We start from the raw sequence: 23,389 nt of genomic DNA on the forward strand, positions 1-23,389 counted from the left end.
TAAAATTAGACGACTGGCAACAGTTGTCGACAGGTTGTCTGCCAGCACTGCTCAGTCCTTAATGCTGGTAGAAGGAGAGATGCAATCGATAAGGGCTATGGTTCTTCAAAATCGTCTTGCATTAGATGTCCTATTAGCAAAAGAGGGCGGAGTCTGTAAGGCTTTGAAGGTCCAGGAATGTTGCACTTACATTCCAGACAATTCGAAGCCCCTTGAGAAAGTTATTAAGAACATAACTAATATTCACAAAGAGATCGAAGACTTGAGTAGAGAAAATGTCTGGGAAAAGGTGGGCCACGGAATGAGTACAGTTGGTGGGTGGTTTTCCACCTTAGGCAAAAGCTTTGTATGGTATATCCTAAAGCCTATCATCATAATATTGATCTGTGGGATAATATTGTGGGGATTGGTGAGGGTATTCAAATGGTACAGAGCAAGAAAGTCAGAAAGGGCCCAAAGAGAGCAGCTGCAGAGATTGGCTGCCATACAAGATAATCAGTACAGGAGTCTGAGGGCTCTGGAAGCGCAGAGAATGCCAGCAATAACTGCAGTTTAAATGTTAGTGATGACCCCGAGAGGTCATCAAAGGGGGGAACTGAGAGAGCGCAAACTGACTTAAATGTATGAGTACATCACACTTACCTGTAGTAAGCACAAATCATGAAGAGAAATGCCATGAGTGCTAATAGTATCTGCAAATATATTCTGAATGTATAGCTAATGTAGAGATTTAAGTAGAAGTGGAACTAATACAGAAATGTGTGACATTATATGACTTTATTAGATGTGTTTATTTTGAATCTATGTCGTGAAGCTGCTAAACATAAGATGGTATGTGGTTAAACGCAGAACGTGGTAGGCCTCAGAGCCAGAGCTGGAGGGAAAGGGAAGGTGGTTCTTTTCACGACACAGATTGCATTAAGGTTTTTGGTCATTGCATTAAATAGGCCATGATTTATAGAAATGTTTACTTAATAATAGAATAAGAGTATTAACATGCTTTAATTAAATGAAGAAGTTGAATGCTATAATCATAATGAGAAATATTGTAGGCCTGAAATGTTTTAGCATTGATTTACACGTACATGTCTGGGCTGAGAAATGTTGCAAGCCTTATTCTTTTTAGAAGTATATGAGAGTTGGGTTCTTGGCTACAGATATCTGTCTGCAACAGGAAAGGGGGGATGCAATTATAAATGAATGAATAGAGGTCTGTTCAGTGGGCGGCCCAGACATGGAGGAGGGTTTTGGAATGTTTAAGGGGTATCAGCGGGCCGGAGAAGAGCCTGAGAAGCAAGGTCAACTCTAACGCATGAGGCCCAAGACAAAGCATCATGGAAAAAGCCAGAAGTTGCACCACGTGAGGGGCGTTCCGCAAGGGGCGTCTCAAATGTTGTTGACTGTTTTGTATTAGGGACAGTACCCCTGGGTGGAGTTAGAGCAGATACCTGAGGACCCTTTAGAGAGCGGATGGGTAGGCAGTGAGGGGTCATGACTGGAGAACTTTAGGTTTTCACCAAGAGACTTAGAGTGAGTGACTTCCCTTGGGGGTCATTCACTGCTGACACCTTTGTTAGGTTGGGATTTGGTTAAGTAGGGATACCATCTAGAACAGGGTAGGGACGCCTAACCTGTGTTTGTTTTCCTCCAACCTAAATGAAGGAGAGATATGCGTCTATGCTGATAGCTTTACTATTCTTAGAACTTGTGTTAGTGATTTCTGTTGCTCGTCTGAGGGCTTTTCGAGAGCACATGTATGTAATTGGACCTGTGTATCTCGTGAATCTCATTCTGAGATGCTTGTATTTGCAGCTCATTATATCTTTACAATAAACTTTTGAAAACTAGAAGTTGTCCGTGATCTTTGGGAGTAGAGTCCTTTCTTGGGTGAACTAACTTGGAAATAGGTGCACTTTCTTTCCTTACAGACAGGCAATAAAGGTTCAGTCGACCAGATCGAGGTTTGGATCAATAGATATAAGGTATCGATCAAAATCTCGCCCTTTCACATGGTAAAACCTCACTCTGGGGTAACATCATTTACGGGTGTGGTAATGGGGGCTGAAGTCCTGTGTCTTTGCCCCGCTGCCAGTATCTGGCCCCAAACACGCAGCTCGCGGTTGAGAACATCAACAACTGCACGTGGCAAACAGAACCTGCAAAGTCAGCACAATACATACCAGAAGGCGCACGTCTGCAGTGGCGCGCAAATAGGTGGTCACGTGAGTCAGAAAGCGCTGACGTGACGGTTCTGTAGCCTGTTCGTGTTATTTCTCGTATAGCTTCTTTTATGTGTGGTTAGCAGCAGGAAAATGATGCAGAGCGTTTAACTATCTAAATATCTGTTCTCGGCACTTCCGGGCTCTCTGAGCGTCTGAGCGTGACAGCCCATAATATTAGTTCAGTCAGAGTTCCTCTGAGTTTCTTGTTGTAAATATCTTCAGGTGCGGATCTGGGGTTCTGATGTCACGGATACCATCCGCAGCATAACGCAAAATGATGGGGCCCTCTTGCAAAAGGTGATGATGGGCCCCAGAGTCCATAGCTGCCAAGGTGTTAGATTGCTATGCGTGACATTTTCATAATTTCAGTGTAATTATGAGTGACATTTCAACCACTATGAGGGACACTTTCTCACGAGCAAAATCAAGCAGTAAAGACGAGGGAAACATATATAAACATCAGAAATGACACTCATTTGAGCAACAAGACACTTTGAGAAAAACTTAAAACTGCTGCAAATCACCAGTAAGGGAGGGTCACTAACCTAGCGCCCTCGTAAACTGGTTGTAGCTTTGGGAATATGCAATACATCATTGGTACTGTCAAGTGCTTTCAACAGGGATATTTAACCCCTCCTCAGTGAAAAATTGTTAATTTAATTATACCTTGTCTCTAATAAAGTCACAACTCTACAATGCTGTAACTAGGAGGGGAAAAAATGCAGCTGCTGATGTCCCTGAGAACTGTCTCTATGCCAGTTACACTCACTGGCTCAGCCGGCTGCATACACTCTCAGCTGCTGCACAGTGGTGAAGTCAGTCTGTCCCCAGTCAAGATGCTGGTGAGGAGCTCTGAATGCAGAACCTGTGGACAGCAACAATTACTGGGATCCCGGGGCTGGGGCACAGGCTGAGGGTGTTGGATATCCTGTGCTATACATAAGCTATAATGCACTTTTGTGACGGCCCAGAATGCCTTTCAAGTTCAACAACAAACCAAAATGTGTGTTATATTCCTTTATTCATACAAACATACATATTTTAAAGTTCTACCACTTATTTCATCGTAATTTGTACAACACTGTGTTTGGCTCGATGAGCAGATTGGCTTTGAAACATTAAGCTTTTTTCTAAAGACGTTCGCAAAACAGCAACATAGTATGCAAGGAAGTGAGAAAAAATGAAATTGTGAAACAAGCTATCATGCAGGGAAGCTTACAGCTGCTTCGTAATAGCTGCAAAGCGCACCACAATTTACACCGACCTTTGCAAATGCGGTTCCACCTGACCAATTCAATCGTCATGATTTACAAACTGTGTTCGTTCTCTACTTCTTCTCCCCAGGCCTGGGCAGCGTAACTCTCCAGTCCATTGGTGAGGTCCGGCCTCTCACCAAGCTCTCCTGACTGCATGATGCTGCAGTGCACACTCCCTCACCCAGTGGCCTTGAGTCAGCCAGCCTGGGCTGCTCTGAATGAATTAGCCGGCGGGCATTCTGGCCAATAATTGAGCTCTTTGGCATATTCTGCCCAGCACAAGTGGCCTGGCAGGGCAGGACAGGTCTGAGGTGCGTACAGCAGTGTGGTGCGAGCCAGCGGACGAGCACCATGATGCCCTGGCTGGCCGGGCCCTCAAACCAGAGAGTGTGGCTCAGCATGCAGCCAGGCAAGTCCGTAGCAGAGTCCTCAGAAAAGTTAATTACTCCCCGTGCTCTCTGAGAGCAGGATGTGACGTCACATCCTCCTGTGGCGCTACTTCTAGTCTGAGACTGTCACTCACCCCATGGTGCTGCGGAAATCAAAGATAGATACATTGTAGCAGCACGGGCTGTCCACTGTGAGGCTGAGATTGCTCAACTTCTTGGAGCGCCCCAAGTCTGCAGGAGCAGCCTACGCAGGCTCTTGTGCGCGCTGCCAGCTGCCACACACAGTTGTTTGCAGCCCGCTTTCTGTGACAGCTGAGACTACTGCATTATGAGTGACAATGCATTTCAGTGCGGTAATGTGGAGCACCACCTCGAAATGCGTTAGTCTAACGCCTGATACGTGGTACTTGGCAGGACTGCAGAATCTCCCGTATCTCACAGATATTCATTCGCTTGGACTGAATGCGGGTGCCCTGAAAGGTTGCTCTCCTCACCGCTTCCACCTCCCTCTAACCCTCCCCCGGTTGCTGGGAGCTGAGCTATTCCCCTGCATAAGCATTCATTTTATTAATTCCCTTTTGCTGCAATGTTTCTACCAAGTGCATCAGCAAAATGTAACTGTGCATGTTACATGGAAAAAATACAACAAGCAAAACCAATAGGTCGCTCAGAGAGGGATTCACGATGCTGTCCAGCATGGCAAAAAGTAAACAAGAAAAGGCACAAGTAAACAAGAAAAGGCACTATGACGCATCTGCCTCTCGTTTTGTAGATGTGTGCAACATATATGCATGCGCCTATAAAATGACACAGGTATTTTTTTCCTTTTTATTTACCTATCCAAGTTGGATCAGAAAATAAAAAATTAAGCAATATAACAAAAGTGGTTTTTTAGGTTTGTAAGGGGGAGCTACATGGAGAGTGTGGGGGAAAACAACACATAGGTCAGGGGGAAGCATCATGGGTGAGAGGGACATGGATAGGATGACCAGGCGTCCCGGATTTGCCCGGACAGTCCCGGTTTTTCACCAGCTGTCCCGGCACATTTCAGGAAATGTAGCTCCTGTCCGGTTTTTCGAGAGGGTCGACTGAAAACGGCGAGAGGTGCTTTTTTATGTTTTACAAAGCAGGGATAGTTAGCAGTCATTTCAAGAAAGCAATGTAATTAACAGGCAAGCTTCTGGGTTTAAAAATTGCATTTTATGTATGTTCTTACTACCTGTTCTGTAATTCTCTTCTGAGGAGCGTTGTCATTCTGTTCGCTCGCTTGAAGTAAAACTGTAGTCCTTCTTCTATTTTCATGAAATTTCCCGGTTTTTGGCTTTACAATTCTGGTCATCCTAGACGTGGAGGGCATGGGGGAGCACACAGATGAGAAAGCAAAGTGGGGGAGAAAACACAAGAGAGAGCACGACACAGAGGGGGGAGTGGAGAGACACACAGGCAAAAGAGAGCAAAACGGAAAGAGGCAGTGGGGGAGAAGAGCAGTACACAAGGGAGACATAGTGAAAACACATGCACTCTTGAGGGGTGCTTAACCAAAAAGAAAAAAGTATTGCTTCAAAAGTGAGCAGCGGAAGGACACAACTAATGAATTCATGCTCCAGGGGAGCGACAAACACAACAAGAATAAGTAAAGCCCACACAAGCTAATACATAAAAGCAAGCCAATGAAAGTGACAAAAATGCCAACTACAATAAGCAATGGGCAGGTTCTAAGCCCACTATAAGCAGAGATCTTTTCGCCAACAGACAGCTTGCTCTGTTTGGTAGGCGAGACCAGAAATGAACAATGTAATGAGTGATTTTACACTAGTGTCTACTCCTGATTCCTGGTGTCTAGAGACATGAACCCAGAAGAATGGCACTTTTAAAACTTGAGGATACATACTTAAGATACTGTCCATTCCTTAGTGAAAATGTATACAAACGTTTTCTTCTAGCTAATACATAATGGCTATGGCCCTCCTATTAAAAAAGCACAACATTTAGCCAAAAAGACTTTTAGAATTAAAATAGGTTTTGATCAGGACCGAGGGCTCATCACAGTGATCAGAGTGCGTATTTGCTAACAATGAGAGAATAATAAGAGATACTGTGCCCATTCTGGAGAAATTGTTTTCTGGAGATGGGTAGGCCATTTCTTGCAAGACACACCTGAGTTTGCATTTATATTTATTAATTTGATATCATGCAGCTTTAAGGTGCCAACCAATCAAACTATAATACAAAACTACACAAAATAAATAAAATCATTGAAAATACTTATTACACGAAAAACTGCATGCCTATAAACTGTGTAATGTGCATGGTAAGATCTTATTGGGACAGATGGAACCCAGCACCTATCACAAGTTCTGGAAAAACAGATTGACGTACTACAAATCGAAAGGCTGGCTAAAAAACACTTTGAATTTCACGCTCATTTTTTTTTAATTCGTCAGATGCTGCTAAAGTTTTGAAAATTCGTCAGATGCTGCATTAATGGCGAACGTTGTTCCATAATCATGTAACTTCCAGGCAGAGAAGCTTCATCCATACATTCTACAAGTGCCATTTTGGATTTGCCAATCTGAACTCTGCATTAGAATGTAGGATCCTATTGGGAGTTGCTTTATCTTATCGGGTCTGCTAGGATCATGTGCTGTCAGTGTTTCCTCATACCACAAACCTGAGGAATTAGCAGTTGCTTTCACAGCCATGCATGTGAAAATACACATCCTGTAGGTCTATGGACCTGGGACGTTTCCCAAAAATATCTCAGAATATGTAATTATTTACAACTTTTTTTTTACCTTTTCTAATTGATTATTGACTCTCCCAGAAGAGTGGGTGTACTGTAAATACCTTTTCTATAAGTATAGCAGAGGTTGACATAAGAATATAATGTTTTCTACAGTAGCATATGCTTCAGAACATAAACAACAAGAATTCTGGTCCTTAGCCAAGTTTGAACTGGCGCCCTCTATTTGTTAAATCCTGAATGCATAATTGCCTCAATCTTAAATAATCAATTTTCGTTTTTTGCCCAAAGATTGAAATTGAAAATTGTACAAGATTAAAACTGGATTTAATCGATCAGCTCTGTTTTCAAAAGTACAATTTCGAAAGCCAAACCTTTAACACATTCACCTCAGGCATGGCTAGATGTGGGACGCCATTTTGAATACTGGTGCAGTGAAGATGCTGACAATTTTCATGACCGAAAACACCCAGATGTTTTTGGTAAGGAAAACCATTTGAAAGTCAAGGAACGAAACTCTTCCTGCAATGGGTAGCCCTATTTCTAACTCTTGTAAGTCCTAAAGAGGAATTAGCTTTGAGCAAATTAGGCTGCTCTTTCATTTTTTTTTAGGAATGGGGGCGGGCCAGCTGTGTAGATGCAGCACTATCCCCTTCTTGAGGAAGAGAAAGATGAGGGGCGTAAAGAGGAACTGGACTGAAAAGACTACCTACCTTTAAAACGTCGTTCTGAACAGAATAAAATAAGCCTTGTAGCCAATGTGGAGAACACACATGGAACTCAGCCGTTTTGCTAATATCATCCCATTTTTGCAATGCCCTGAAACGTATTTAGCACTTGGGAAGAAACAGTGTGTATTTACACATTGGTTCTTAACCTGCTCTACTTGATGCAGTGAAGAAGGGTGTTTGCACAAAATATCGGAGAAAAAATATTGTGTGGACAAAATATTGTGTCAAGAATATCGAGGACAAAAATATTGTGAAGGCAAGTTCCTAGGCGAAGGCAAATTTTAACTGTACTTTACTCTACAAATATGTGCCTTGACGATATATATATTTATTTATTTATTTCATCAAGGTACGTAGATGTGCAGTTATGAATAGTACATTTTTCTCCATATTCTGTCCACATCATATTTGTGTCCGCAATATTCCATCAGACAACTGCAAAGAAGTAATAACGGTAAGTTGTTGGCAGACATTGCCATGGTGGATATTTTTAACGAGCTCATCAGCCACTATAGGTTGCTGCTCTGCTAGCTCCCTGTCTTCAGCAGGCATGACTCTATAACCTACTCAGTAGCTAGTAGTGATATGATTCCCTTTTCTGTCCACCTCCTCTCATAAGACAGCTAGCATCTGGCTGCGAATGCATTCGTGTTGGCTTTGCAGAGGGCAAGAGGTCCCACGTGGCTGAAGGGGGATTCTTTAGTTTCCTGAAAGATGCTGTCACCACTACAATAGAATCAACATTGACTACCCTTAAGGATGTCACCCCATAAAGATGGACTCGATTAGGGGCATTGTGTATTGTCAAATACTTTGTTCATTGCCTAAGGCACACATTATGAGAGGATTGGTCATTTCAACAGCGCCAGAATCAATATATATCCTACAGATCGGTTTTGTTTCTCAGAGACATTTTAGCTGCTGAAACCCTCCTAAATGTTAGATGTTCCTTTGAGCTTGGCCGCAAAGCTGTCCATCGTAACACACCAAAATACCTAGCATAAACGTTAGCGATTTTAGGAAGTGCTTGCTGATCCAGGAGCAAAGGAGGCCTGTGGCTGAAAGCTCCTGAATTCAGGAAACAGAAGACCATGCCACAGTTTCCCTATGCAGCCTCCCCCAAATCTGGACTCTTTGTTCTCTCTCTTAGGAAAATACCTTCACTCAACATCTTCAAATCCTAACTTAAGTACACCCTAACTCAGACAGATGACCATACCACAGTGAAATCTACCTTCCCCCAAGTCCTACCTATAAGACCTGCCTGAGCACAAACATGTCTACTCTGCCACATGTGTCGCTACTCTCCTCCCATAATATACTCACCCTCGGGTTCGCTTCTACATATGTCATAATGAAGTAAGGACTGGAAAATCCTGCATGACCTTTTGCCAAAACTCTGGCTTCACAGTCAGTCCCAATAGTAGTTCCTCTCAAAATGTTTCTCTGTCATCCCATGAACTCTCTCTGTGTTTATCCACCTGCTGTGTCCAAGCCTGGTTGCCGCATGCTATAATTTGAAAGGCGTAAACAGTTCTCTCTATTGTCATTTTTTTGTTGTAATACTTACCATTAAGTTCATGCTCATTTTGTCTGTGCAACACTCAGTCACTGTTGAGGCCTGGCTTTAGAAAGCTTTTATTGTTGTTTTGCAACCGAATAAAGTTATATTGAATTGAAATGAAAGCTTAGTGAAGAAATGAAGAAAAAATAAAATCTATCTGTGACATGCTGAGGCTATACCTTTGAAAAGAGAGATCTTCAAGTGGGACACTATTCTCAAGTCATTTTAGGCTTCCACCACCCTCCATAAATACATCAACATTCTGCCAGACAGACATGATATGTATGACTCTGTCTAAGGCCCTGTAAGGTGAGTGCAATGCTCAAAGCCGCCACCAGATGTCCCTGTGGAAAGAATCAACCACTCAATGAGAGAGGCGGTGCAGAATCCTGCTAATATTCAACACTTGTTATCAGACTGAGGCCTAGTGTATATACATGTCTTGTTGACGTGCATATGCTTCCATTTTGTTGACGAAATGCATTTGCCTTCTAGAAGTGAAGGGGAAGCATGTGCAGTTTGAAGACCAGCGAGGATTCAACGCATATGAGAGCCCTGGAGCTGAGCGGTCCACTGCGGTGAGTTAAGATTCACAGGGAATTGACCCCTGAACTCCAGATCATTGTTAATATTGTAAAAAGTACATCTAAAATTGGCAACTGCACCTGACTGGACAGACGTTGAATTCTTGTGCGTTTTCTGGTTTGCAACTGGTGGTGCCATCAGCATGTGGGTTCAGATTGCATTGTGTGTGTATTTCTATTGTGCTTTAATTGTATTTCTATAGCATTTCTACCTCTGATGAGGTGCAGAAGATGCTCTATATGCCAGGCAGAACACTGGTCTGGAACCCAAGGTTAGTGGTTAATCCAATGGTTATTGATTGTTGTTGGTTAAAGGGAATAGTCTTGTGCACTGAAGGAGACCGTCCCATGCATTTACTCCACTGTCTTTGTGTAGATTTAACAGACAGGGTTAATTGTGTTCATTAGTGTGGGTAGATGTCTTCATGCACAAGGTTGGTGGAATTAACAGATAGGTTGGAGGAGATTAGGCATTATTAGATTGCAGGATTATGGTTTCTAAGTAGGTATCAATTAGGCATATAGCACTTTCCATACCCTTTGCAAGGCCTCAAGCATAATATGACAGATACCATAGAAGTTGTCTGTTCAGTTTATTTCAAAGGGATAGTTTATCGAATTAGATGAATTTCCAACCTTGTGCCTTTTATGCCTCTAAGGAACATTTGACAGAATAAAGTATTTCTAGAGTATTGTTTGGATGTGCCTTTCACAAGGCGTGGATACTGTGGCTGTGTTCAGATAAGTCTCTTTGTGGATAAACAAACAAACAAATCTACTAAAATGACCAATTCTCTGCATTTGGCCTCATACCTGAACCATACTGTGGCGGGCCATGTATGGTATCCAAAGGACATTTCTTCACCGGAAGCAATGGAAACCTCTAGGATACCAATAGAAAGGCAAAGCACTAGGTCACAGGTCATCTGATATGACCTTTCTTAACCTTTTACAATTTGTTGTATTTATTTCCCTATTTCAGTGGTTATTGACCTGTGATCTGGGGGCTCCAGGGAGTCTGCAAAGCCTACGCAGGGGGTCCGTTACTGTTTAGAAAACAAAAAGAATACTAACCGATTAATAAAGTGTAGTTAAAAATCAACTTGTAAAATTGAACATTTTAAAACTTTCTGTAAATGTGAAGAAATTTGAAATGGGAAGCTAAAAAATGAAGTTGGTATCAACAGATGGATTTGTTAATGTTAATGTTAATGTTAACAGGTATTTATTGAGCGCTCGTACGCCCGGAGGCTTCATGGCGCTATAGGAGGGAACAGGACGCGTCAGCCATTTGATAGAGCAGGCCAGCTCAAGGATGTGCCTGAGAGAAGAGCCAGGTCTTCAAAAGGTGTCTAAAACTGAGGAGGTTGTCACTTAGTTTAAGGTGAAGGGGGAGGGAGTTCCAGAAGGCAGCTGCAAGATGGTCAAAGCAGCTGCCTCCGAGACGTTTCCTCTTGTATGACGGCACAGTCAGCAGAGATTTATAGGTGGACCGGAGGTGTCGGGAAGGATTGTATTTATGGAATAGGTTCCTGACAAATTGGGGGCCAGTATCTTGCAGGGATTTAAATAAAATGCAGCCCGTCTTGAAGGCCACACGTTGTTCCACCGGCAGCCAGTGTAATTGTTTCAGGCCAGATCTAACTGATTGCCTTCTGGGGATGTTCAGAAGAAGTCTGGCTGCTTGGTTCTGAACCAGCTGGAGGCGTTTGAGCTCTCCCTTTGGGAGCCCAAGGTAAAGACTGTTGGAAAAATCCAGTCTGGATAAAACCAAAGCGATGACAATCTGAGTAAGGGCGGAAAAGGAAAAAAAGCGTACAATTTTGTTAATTTTCTTCAACTGAAAAAAACTGGCAGAAACGACTGACCCCACCTGTTTCTTCAAGGAAAGATCTTCACTAATATGGATGCCCAAACTTTTTACCGATGATGATTTAATCGGGGGGGCACCCATACAGGAAGGCCAAAAACTAGGGTTCCAACTATGTATACTCTGTCCCGGCAAGACCAATTCGGTCTTTCCTGGGTTGAGTTTTAAATGATTGCAGCTCATCCAACTCAGAATGTGGGACATGGTGTTCTGAAATTCTACCACTGAGTCCTTGGTGTTAAGGGGGAAGATGAGCTGCAAATCATCAGCATAGTTGAAGATGGTTACATTGGCATTTCTAAGAGAGAACAGAAGAGGGCGCAGGTATAAATTAAAAAGTAAGGGGGACAGCGATGAGCCTTGAGGCACTCCGCAGTTGGTGGATATGGTAGGGGCCGTAAAGGTACCCAGTCTGACCGATTGAGTTCGGCCGGAAATAAACGAGCGGACCCAACTCAGAGCCAGGCCTCTGAGGCCAGCCTGCTCGACACGGTCGACCAAGATGGTGTAGTCGACCGTGTCGAACGCGGCGGAAAGATCCAATAACACCAAAGCCTGGTGGATCCCCTCGTCCGTGAGACAGTGCATCAAATAGAATAAAGTATAGACGACGAGTTGCCATCATTTAGAAAAGCTCCAACCTTCCTATTAAAATTGTGACTTTTGTGTGTGTTTGTGAAATGCATAACATATGTAATAATATGTGTATTGTTTTGTGGTTTAAATAATCGAAATTGCGTAGGCCGGTATCCCAGGCTTCCAGTGGGGGTCCCCGGATACTAACAATTATTCACTGGGGTGTCCCCAGATTCTTGTAATGGGTGTGGCCTAACGGCTAGATGGGTCGACCTCGAAGCTGGGGGCCTATAATGCTCATAAGAGGTCTCTGGTTAAATGTAGTCTTATCTGCTGTAGGCTGAGTGGGCTATAAGCTGTAGACTTTCTGAAGTGTGACCCGAAACCGATGAAACCCGTAGGAGCGACCAGGCAGACAAATGGAAGCTCTTTCATCCCCTCTGCTCTCCCTTTCTGCTCATCCGTTCCCCCCTTTGTGTTCACTATTGCCTGATGCTGCTTGCTGCCATCAAAGGCCTATTAATGTTAGCTGCATTAGCAATTAGCCTGTGTATGGGGTGCAAAGGAGACAGGCACATTGCTTAAAATGAAAGACACTCTTGACTCTTATTGAAAAGTTTGCATTATCACTTTCAATAAAAATAATTAAAACATGTATTTTACTTTCTGAATACAGACCATTGTACATACCCCAATCATGCTTACCTCCCCTTTGATTCACAATGTTGTCGCTTTGTGTAACATGAAAGCTGAGCTACTCTTTAATGTGCGGAAAATAAACCAGTGCATGTACAATAAGTAAATTTACTTCAAAACTTTCTTTCCGAATTCCTGTGTGATAATGTGAAATGTACTTGTTGTTTTTGTATAGCGCTCTGTGGGTAAGGATCCCACTTCAGAGCACTAATAAATATAAAACATGATCATAAATCTTTGAGAACCCTTGATGGAAAACTGCACTGCATCATTAATTCTGTTGATGTGACGTCATGCGTATACACATGATTATATCAGGAGGGTGCACAGACTGTTAAAACATTCTTTACGTTCCCTAATGTCTGTTTTATTCCGTGGGAGGTATGAATAAAAGTTTATAAATGCATGCATGATTTTTTTAAATCTAGACATGTATCTTCGCATCCATCACTACTGCTTGATAAGCGTGAATGTCAAATACATGGTTGAACAAGTACATTGTATTCTATACATATATTTACATGCACATATACTATAGGGCAACTAGCATTGTGTTATGCTTTCCTATTGCCTAAGTTTACTAGTCACGTACATATGTTGCCGGCTCTCTGTGGTCAAGATAGGGCAGCTCGTGTGCCCAGAGCTGGTTTATGGTGTATACAAACATTTTTAAAATAGTTATTTATTCATGGTTTTGGGAACGGGGAAGTGTGGTAATTATCAGGCCTTTGTAATTGGACCTGGTCCCCATGGGTCAGGACATCCCATGAGCCGCACGACTCATATGGCCCTAATGTATCTAAGGGGCGTAAAACAAGCCCCTGTCGCACATGGCCCCCCACCCTTTTCAAGGGCACCCAATCCCATCGGAAGGCCCCCATTCAGGCCAAGATCAATGAATATCTATAGGATATGGGAGACTTAGGGGGCCCTAATCCCATTCTGCAGGTGTGCCCCATCATTTTGCTTTATGCCCCTGGATGTAGCTCTTATAACCTGGGATGGGCTGCACCAATATTTAGGTGAATCTGGCTGCCATGGCCCGGGAGCCACAATTGGACATTTTTGTAGTAAGAGTGACCATCGGCTATGGGGACGCGCGGTGAAAAATTGTGCTGGTATCTTGGAATTTAGGAACTTTAGAGTTAGAGAAGATTCACAGTAGTGTCAGGGTAACCCTGAGGAGACGAGGGCGGACCATGACAGTGATGTTGGGGCATACATCGACTACATCAAACCTTTCGATTATTGTGCTGTGTGGCCGTAGAAACCTTTGAGGCATTGCCCAAGAAAGGTAAAGAGCTACTGGAGATGAGCTGTAGTAATCAGGTAGCCTGGAAGAGGAATGGTAGTAGAAGTGTAAAAACACTCAAACGCGTCCATTAATAAGGGGCGAAACAAAGGCTCCTGCAGCCTCTGCAATGCTGAGGCTGCAGGGCCCTATCAACCCTTCAGGGGGCACCATTTAGCCCTAGACCAATGAATATCTGTCAGATATGGGATTTGAAGGGGCCACTCTTCACATTCTGTGGAGGGGCCCCATCATTTTGCGTTATGCCACTGCCATTAATAAATTAAATTGCTGCCCTAAAAGAAAATTTCACTTGCACACGCCACACGCCAAGGTTACAACACAGGTAAGGCTAGCACCAGCAGTGAATGCTCACATACACACACACGCATATGGAACAACAAGTGAAACCTCACTACAAACCTCCAGCACAAAGTAACCTCACGGCTAAAAGTAGCAGAGGCTTCCCTCACATACAAGGAACAGGCATAGCACGTGCAAGCTTTGCGTGTGTTTCTGTGTGTTTGTGTTTCCGTGTGTGTTGTTGTGACAGATGAACAGGGTACCAGTAAGTTGATGAGAGGTAGACCTCACATAGACATGTTGAGTCTCTGACTCCATGCTGTATAAGTGGTCCTCACACAGACAGGGAAATGACTATGCTATACGCATTTTAAAAGTATAGTGGTTGTGGGACCATTGGTTAGGCTAAGACTGGTAAGAGTTAGATAGGAAGCTGTGTTATCGAGAATCGAAGAAAGTGTGTACCAGTATGAAGATTGATTGGTTGCTCGGAGGAATATGGCTTGACTTGTTCATGGAACGGTGACATGGCAGATCGAACGGCACAGATATATGGCCAATGACCTAAAGCTATTTAATGTCCTCACTAAATCTCACCTAGATGTGTTGGATGGGTGGATTTAAGGAAATAATGGAATCATCTGTAGATCTAGTGGAGGTAGATGGAAAGTGCATTTTGAAGTGGTGGCTCTTTTGGTGATTGGTAGCTCGGATGGAGAGGTAGTTTGGCTTATATGTGATTTAGTTGGAGAATAGATTGAAAGAGGTAGCTGTAGTGCTTACAAGCAACTTGATCTGAAAGCAAATTCAATAGAATGTCAGAGGTACAGGTAGGCTCATTGGAGTTGGATGCAGCAATTACATGTGGTCAGATTGATGTGTTAATTGGAGGCAGAGGGTGAAGTCACAGGTAGCTTGCTTGGAAAATAATGGTTGATAGATTTAAGGCAGGTACAGATAGTGATCAAAGGTTGGTGTGTAGTGGTAGATGCAGTGATTAGGGATTAGGATTGAGGCAGCGGGAGAGGAGAGATCAGAGACAGGAGCTTTGTGTTTGGGACTGGTTATTTAAAGTTGCTTGATATGGGGATAAACGGTAGGTGTGTTGATGGTCGATGGATCTTCTGCAGGTAGACAGTTGTTGCAGCGTGGTGTGCTGGCATTGGATGCACTGTGATTAGATGTGGGTGGCCAACTTAATTTGCCGTTGGGTGCAGGAAGGATTCTCCCAGGCTGTTGTTATGCAGTATTTAAGCTTTTAGTCTCCATGGCATCACGCTGAATGCATGTAGTCACCAACTATGTCAATAGTTACCAACAGCCAACTGTCTACATACACACATATGAAGGTGGTATAAACCTTACAGCCAGGGATAGAAACCAGGACTGTGCCATGAAAATACTTTTATTGCACCTGAGCTCCCACCTCACTGACCCACACACATGGGGGGGGCATGGGTGCTGGATTCCCCCGGCTTTGCAGGAGCGGCCATTGGCTCCAGCTGCAGAGCGTGCTGTTAGCGGCAATGGTGGTGGCCAGGCATCTGTTTTTGGGGGCTGGTGTGCACAAACAGTGACAGCAGGTGACCTCTAAGATCCATGCTGGATTGTTGGCTGACAAACTGAGATGCTGTGCGGCATAGCTTCATTGATGGAACGCCATGGTTGGGGACAGTTAAAGATCACGAGACAGGCAAAGGCGCCAGGAGGACAGGAAGCGAACACCTTCAGAGGAAGATGGTAGAATGGAACACAACAGCAGGGATGCCGGAAGGTGGGGGGTGGGATGGTTTAGAGTTTAGACCCCAAGTTCCAAGAGTACAAATAGGGGAGGAGAGAGGGAGGCGGCCTTCACAGGTGAAGTGTCTACTACCACTGTATTGGCTCCAAGCAGCTTTTTCAACATGGCTGCCACGCTTTCTCTGGTAATACATAATGTGCATAGAACCGGATGAGCCCACTTTGCACAAAGCAAGACAGAGAAGGCACTCTTTCGGCAATGCGGGGATATGTGATTGATCCAACTACTTCCTGCGAAGTAGTCCGTTTACTGAAAAACGACCAGTAAGTCCTGTTTTGGCTCTAAAACAGCACTATGCCGAAAGGTTAAAGCACTGAAAATGCTGATCAGGCACTCTCCTGTGTGAATACCTAAGGCATCAGCCATTCACAGAAAACAGGTCAAATGCCCAGAGGGCTCAATGACATTATTACTGAAGTCATTCTAATGACATACTTGCAGGCAAGGAGAGTTCTATTATATAAGCTTTCAGCTGCCCGCGCGCCTATTTTAAATAAAGGTTTTTATATTTTAAATAGTTTAGTATTAGCTATTGGCAAGGAATAAAACATGTTTATAAACCAAAAGCTAATAATAATACCCTTGCTACAGGATAGGGTGTTACTTATAACTGCCTATTTTAGTATCAAATGCGGAAGCCCCCCCATCCCCCCTCCACCAGAGTTGTTGCAGCTGATGGGATTACACATGTCTCTGGGAGGGGGAAAGGTAATGTCATTACAACTGGTTGTCGCGTCTAATCGCTTGATTACTTTATTGGCCTGCTCCTGCACCAGGGTGACAAGTGGACAATGTATGGATACCTAGCAGGGTCAATACAAAGGAAAACAATAATAATAAAAAGAAGTACATCCAATCTATTAAAGAGAAACCTTGAGCAAGAGGTCGTGGCCTCTGATTTTTGCAGCAATAGTAACTGCAGAATTGTCGTTTATTGCGTTTTGAAGCCTTAATGATACCTACCAGTGGTACAATCCTCGACCGCGTTTATTACCAAAAGAATCAAGATTTTATTAAATAGAGTTATTGATTTTTTTAGGTGTTTACTTACCTTTTGGTTCAGAAATTGTTGTATCTTCTAATGTTGTGTTGCGAGGTGTTTGGTTATACATCACAGTATGTTTTCCTTTTCCATGGCCTGACATCATCCGGTGTCACCATGGAATGTTCACTATGTATTTATATGACGTCACGGCAACCATCTGACAGTTGACAGATGACTCCCGTGGCGTATAGTGTTCTTATCCCCGCTCCTGCGGGCCCTTTTACGCAAGTAATAAATCATCCTTGACAACACCTTTGATTGTCGTGCTTCCACACTACAATTGGCGACGAGGACGTGGGATTCGTAAAGGGGCCTGCGGATGAAGTGCCGAGATCGGCAAGTTTGATTGAAGAAGCTTGTGATCCAACTTAAAAGCGAGGGAGTATATAGAACATTCGAATCAAAACTCACGGAGTAAGTACACAGCTGTGTATTGCATGGCCGATTGAAAGAAGAGCCCGGCGCATTAACGAGGCAGATTTAAATAAGCCAGCAGTGCGCAGATTGTGACAGTGAAGTCTAAAAGAGCGTTGTGAAGGAATCTAAGTATGCGCATTAAGTGAGCTTGGCTGCGTGTATCTGCGAACGGCTGAAGGAAATCCTACGTGACTGCACTGGAGTAACTGGCGAGTTATTGTCTATGGATTTGGCACGCTTTCCTGTCAGAGCAACAGCTCAGAGTGCAGTCAGTTAATCACCTCAGCTGCGCCGCGTGAAGCATGCCGGGAGTGTAAAATCATTGGATCAAGGCAGGACACGTCATCAAACGTGTGCTGCGTGCGGCCATTTTGAAAATTATACTTGTCAAAGGAAAATAAATATTAGACGATAGGCGCATGGAAAGGAAATAAACTGCAGGATAAAACCGAGTGTTTGGAAACCAAGTAAGCAATACATTTAATACACTGTATAAACATCGATAGCAAGAGCATTTAAATCCATATAAGCACAGAGGCCAATTTGAGGAAATTTAACATAAAAATCTGTGGAAAATATGGCAGAATGCAACAACATATGTGCACCTCCACGTTTTTTAGAGGAGCCTGGGAAACCCACGATGAAGTGGAAAAAGTGGAAAAGGGCATTTGAGAATTATATAGTATCTATTGATGGGAAAGCGTTTGACAATGAAAGAAAATGCTCACTGTTGTTTGGGTTATTAGGGAAGGCTGGCCAGGATGTATTTGACAGCCTGCCCGAATATGAGAGTCCACCAGGAACATTTGTGCCACTGAATGAATACCAAGAAGCCTTAAAAAGGCTGGAAAAACAGTTCGATGAGGAGAACAATATAATGGTTACTAGACATAAGTTTGCCCTGAGGAAACAACAAGAAGGGGAAACAATCGATGAGTATATTGCATGTTTGAGGATTCTTGCTGTGGAATGCGAATACGAAGAAATGACTGATGTGTACATTAGAGACCAAATTGTTTTCTATTGCTATTCAAAAAAGGTGCAAGAAAGACTGTTGGCATGCAAGAGACCTACATTACAAGAAGTCATAGATATTGCTAGGGGAATCGAAAGATCGCTAGTATCTACTAAAGAGTTGTCAGTGGCAGGGAATAACACAAATGTATTTTATTTACAGGATAAAAGGAAGGGTGATGTTAAAGTTTATGAAAAGAATTTGGGTGAGAGGAAGATAGGAGGTAAGCAACTAAGCTGTTTCAGATGTGGGTCTAGCGAGCATCTAGCCGATCACAAAAATTGTCCTGCAATCGGTAAAAAATGCATCAAATGTAAAAAGTACGGACATTATTCTACCTTATGCAAAACTAAAAGGATGGGTAATAGCGTGAACATAAATACGGTGGGTAGTTTTGACGAAGAAATGTGTGCAGATATTGTTCTGTATGTTGAGATGGAGGAAGGTAGGATAAAGGGTCCAGTTGGTGATGTAAAAATAGGTGAGGTGGAACTAAAGTTTACTGCTGATTCAGGGGCACCCATAACAACCATTTCTGATGTTCTTTTTGAAGAAAAATGGCAGAATGTTAAACTAATGGAATCTGATGTCAACCCAAAAGCGTTCGGGGAGAAGGATATAAATATGTTAGGATACTTCAATGACACGGTTAACTTTAAGGGAAGAGTTATTGAAACCAAAATATACGTAGCTGAAAAGGGGAGGATATTAGTAGGTTGGAGAGATCTAGCCCAGCTGGGTGTCATCTTGATACCTGGAGCTAAAGACCCGATTGTCTTGAGGGATGAATGGATGAATAGTATAAGTGTTGAGGAGAACAATGCAGATTTAACAACTACTCTTGAAAAGCATAAAGAGGTATTTAAAAATGAAATTGGGTGTGTGAAAGGTTTCAGCCACGACATCAAGCTGAAAGAAGGTGCCATGCCAAGCAAGCACAAGGTAAGAACCATACCATTGTCCATTAGAAAAGAGTTGAGAGAAATGCTTGAGAAATTGACGAAGGAAGGGGTGATTGAGGAGGCGGATGAGTCTGAATGGATTTCCGCTATCGTGGTGTCAAAGAAAAAGAAAACTGGTGACATCAGGTTATGTGTGGACCTGAGGTCCTTAAATAAAAACATAATCATAAACTGTCATCCATTACCAAAGATTCAGGACATTCTCCAGTCAATTTCAGGATCTAAATTCTTTTCATTGATTGATTTAAAAGCTGCATATCACCAGGTTAGTCTATCAGAAAGGTCTAAAAAACTGACCACCTTCATCACGCCGTTTGGAACATTTAGGTATGTGAGGCTCCCATTCGGTTTAGCTTCCTCTTCAGGAGTTTTTCAAAAACTTATGGACGTCCTGTTTGGGGATATGAAAGGTGTAGAAGCCTTTCAAGATGACATTCTTTTACATTCAGAGACAGAACAAGACCACATAAGGCTAATTGGAAAAGTATTGAGCATATTACAAAAGAAAGGGATGACTGTCTCAAAAGACAAGTGCAGATTTATGACAAAGGAGGTTGAGTATTTGGGGCATGTATTGACAGCAGATGGTATCCTACCAAAGGATGATTTAGTACATGCAATAAGAGAAGCCCCGGAACCAAAGAACAAAGATACCCTCAAATCATTCCTCGGACTGAGTGAATATTACGCAAAGTTCATTGAAAAGTATGCAGAAAAAGTGGAACCGCTCAGAAAACTGTTGAAAAAGAATGTGGTGTATAAGTGGACCAGTGAGCAGGAAAAAGCATTCAAAACAATCAAAAGTGAAATTGCAATGGCACCTGCCCTAAAACCCTATGACCCACTTTTGGACAACGTTGTGACAGTAGATGCAAGTTGTGAGGGGATTGGTGCTGTATTCTGTCAGAAGAAGGGAAATGAGGAGAACACAATTGCCTTCATTTCCAGAAGGTTGAATGAGACGGAGGTTCATTACAGCACGATCGAGCGAGAAACTTTGGCATGCGTATGGGCTGTGCACAAACTCAAAGACTATCTATGGGGAAAAAGTTTCACTCTTGTAACCGATCACAAACCATTGATATACATGATGGACGGCGAAGGAAGAGGCAACGGAAATATTAGTTCCAGACTAATAAGGCTAATGTCGAAACTACAGGAATTTAACTTCAGAATTGAGCATATAAAAGGGGGCAAGAACAGTAGAGCGGATTGCTTGTCACGTTTGCCCGTACAAAATTGGAAAGAGGAAGAGCAGGATGATACAGAATGCGTGGTGGCACTCATTGATGCCACAATAAAATGCGAAGGGTCAATCACGGACGAGGAATGGCAAGAATGTATGGAAAAGGACAATATTTTAGCCAAAGTAAATGCGTATGTCAGAACCGAATGGCCGCATGTAAGGAATCTTCCAAATGAACTAAGAAGTTACCAGCAGGTGAGCAATGAGCTAACATTGGAAAATGGGTTTTTAAAAAGGGGAGAAGTTTTTGTGCCGCCATATGAACTCAGAGGAAAAATAATCAATATGGCTCACAGAGGACATCCGGGTACCACTGCGACTAGAAACGTCCTAAGGATGCATTATTGGTGGCCAGGGGTGGATAGTGAAATCAGGAACTTAGTGGATAAGTGCGAGGTATGCTTAAAGTCTGACAAGCATTGGAGGGTTGAGAAGAATGAACTGCAAATGGTGGAAATTCCTGATGGACCCTGGGCCAAGGTAGCTATAGACTTTGCAGGACCGTTCAACATATTGCCAAGAGAGTGCAAATACTTAATAGTTTTAACAGACTACTATTCGAAATGGGTGTGCTATAAATTTGTGAATGTGGTAACTACTGACGTGGTCATAAGGTTCTTAAAGAAAATATTTGACAGTGAAGGTCAACCTAAGGTCCTGGTGTCGGACAATGGATCACAATTGGTGTCACAAAAAATGATTGAATTTCTGGAAAACTTTGGTATTGCACAGGAAAAAACACCACTGTACAGCCCGAAGAGCAATGGCCAAGTTGAAAGACTAAACAGATTCTTCAAAGATGGCATTCAAATGGCCATTGCAAACGACATGGATGTGAAAGAATTCATAAGAGTGAAAATAAATGCGTACAACAATACGCCAAAAGATGCCACTGGTTATACCCCATTTTTCTTGATGAGAGGGAGGTCATGCATGGACATAATGACACCAAAGATAGGCGAATGGAAAGAAACTGTTAACAAAGCGAGAGAAGTATGTGAAAAAGAGCTCAAAGTGAAAGAGAACATTGAAAGGAAGCAGATAAAAAACAAAGCATACTCTGATATGACAAACAGGGCAAAAGACAAACATATAACAAACGGAGAATGGGTATTGGTAAAAAAGCCAGGTACCGTGTGCAAAGGAGAAACAAGGTTCAGTAAGCCCATGAAAGTCAGCAAAGCTTCGAGTGGTGCTGTATATATAGAAGGCGAAGGATGGCGCAGTAAAGACGATGTGGTAAAACTTAAACAAGGACAAGAGAAGATAATAATGAGAAATGGAGAAAATGGTGGAGAACATTTTGACAACAGTGTGCTTGAATGGGAGGTCACTTCTGATTGTCAAAATCTGTCAAATAACATGACTAGCCCGACTTTTTCTCCTACGTTGGGAGAAAGTTCAAGGATATCCTCTGCTGAAAGAGGGGACAGGGCTATAACCCAGGGTGATTCTGCAGTAGGCCTTGGCATAGGTGGAACTAATTCTCTTGCAGCATGCACAAGAGACACTGAAGTCGAACCTGCAAGGGGTTTATCATCCAGAGGGGGTAGAGTTATAAATTTGCCTGCAAGATTCAAAGACTATGTTATGGAGTAGAATTGTATTTGTTTTCAAATGGGAAAGAAGGGAGATGTTGTATCTTCTAATGTTGTGTTGCGAGGTGTTTGGTTATACATCACAGTATGTTTTCCTTTTCCATGGCCTGACATCATCCGGTGTCACCATGGAATGTTCACTATGTATTTATATGACGTCACGGCAACCATCTGACAGTTGACAGATGACTCCCGTGGCGTATAGTGTTCTTATCCCCGCTCCTGCGGGCCCTTTTACGCAAGTAATAAATTATCCTTGACAACACCTTTGATTGTCGTGCTTCCACACTACAGAAATGCAGGGAATCAAACGTCTATATGCACTAGGTTCATACTGTTAAGGAGATTGCATCAAGCAAAGGATGAGGTGGAGGGCGGGAAGCTGGGCACTGAGAATCTACAGCGCCATCATGCAATCACAAAACACTCATGTGCACTGGTTACAAGCTAATCAGCAAGAGATACACATGATGGGCAAGGAAAATCGTGGCATGCATTGTGTACTTTCAGATGGTAAGTGTCTGGCATTACAACCGGAACTGGCAGATATGAAATGGAGGAACCAGGTTCAAGTCTTGGCTTCTGGGCACAGGGACTGTTTTTGGTGCTTCCATTGCAGTGCCCATTTTCAGGGCACCGCTGTATGAATGCCAAAAACAAAACCTGCCAGACAGGAGGGACCTCCTAATCTGGTTGGCGATCTCATCACGGCTTTGGCAGTGCGCCAGCGGAGCAGATCCGGCACCGCACCGCGAAAGTCATAATCAGGCCCTTAATCTCCTTGAACCTAAATATAATACTAATATGAATACAACCTTGTGTAATGTAACTGGTGCCCATGTGAAGTGCTACTTGGGCCAGGTTTGCGCTATATAAAACTGAAAAAAAACACAAATAATCGGGGAATTACAGTGGTTTGGAATTTCAGATGGAGAACTATAACTTAGTTTTTAGCTATTTTTTTCATGGGCAATCATGTGATATGGTCGTGTATTACCATTGAGGGGGTTTAGTGACATCTTAAACCATGAGGCTGAAAGCCAGATGATATGTAAATGTCACCAGAATCCCAAGATGGCA

General features: G+C 42.9%; 1 protein-coding gene across 2 annotated transcripts in view; it reads left to right on the forward strand.

Annotated features, from left to right (window-relative positions):
• Positions 1–23,389, forward strand: part of PALM2AKAP2 (PALM2 and AKAP2 fusion) — a 980,740-nt gene that overhangs the window by 681,499 nt on the left and 275,852 nt on the right. For both annotated transcript variants that reach the window (XM_078676629.1, XM_078676630.1), the window contains one exon: positions 9,401–9,483. In XM_078676629.1, coding sequence (XP_078532755.1) covers positions 9,401–9,483 — 83 coding nt within the window. The remainder of the gene's footprint in view (positions 1–9,400; positions 9,484–23,389) is intronic.

The sequence above is a fragment of the Lissotriton helveticus genome, chromosome 2_1 (assembly GCF_964261635.1).
Source record: "Lissotriton helveticus chromosome 2_1, aLisHel1.1, whole genome shotgun sequence".
Classification (NCBI taxonomy): Eukaryota; Metazoa; Chordata; class Amphibia; order Caudata; family Salamandridae; genus Lissotriton; species Lissotriton helveticus.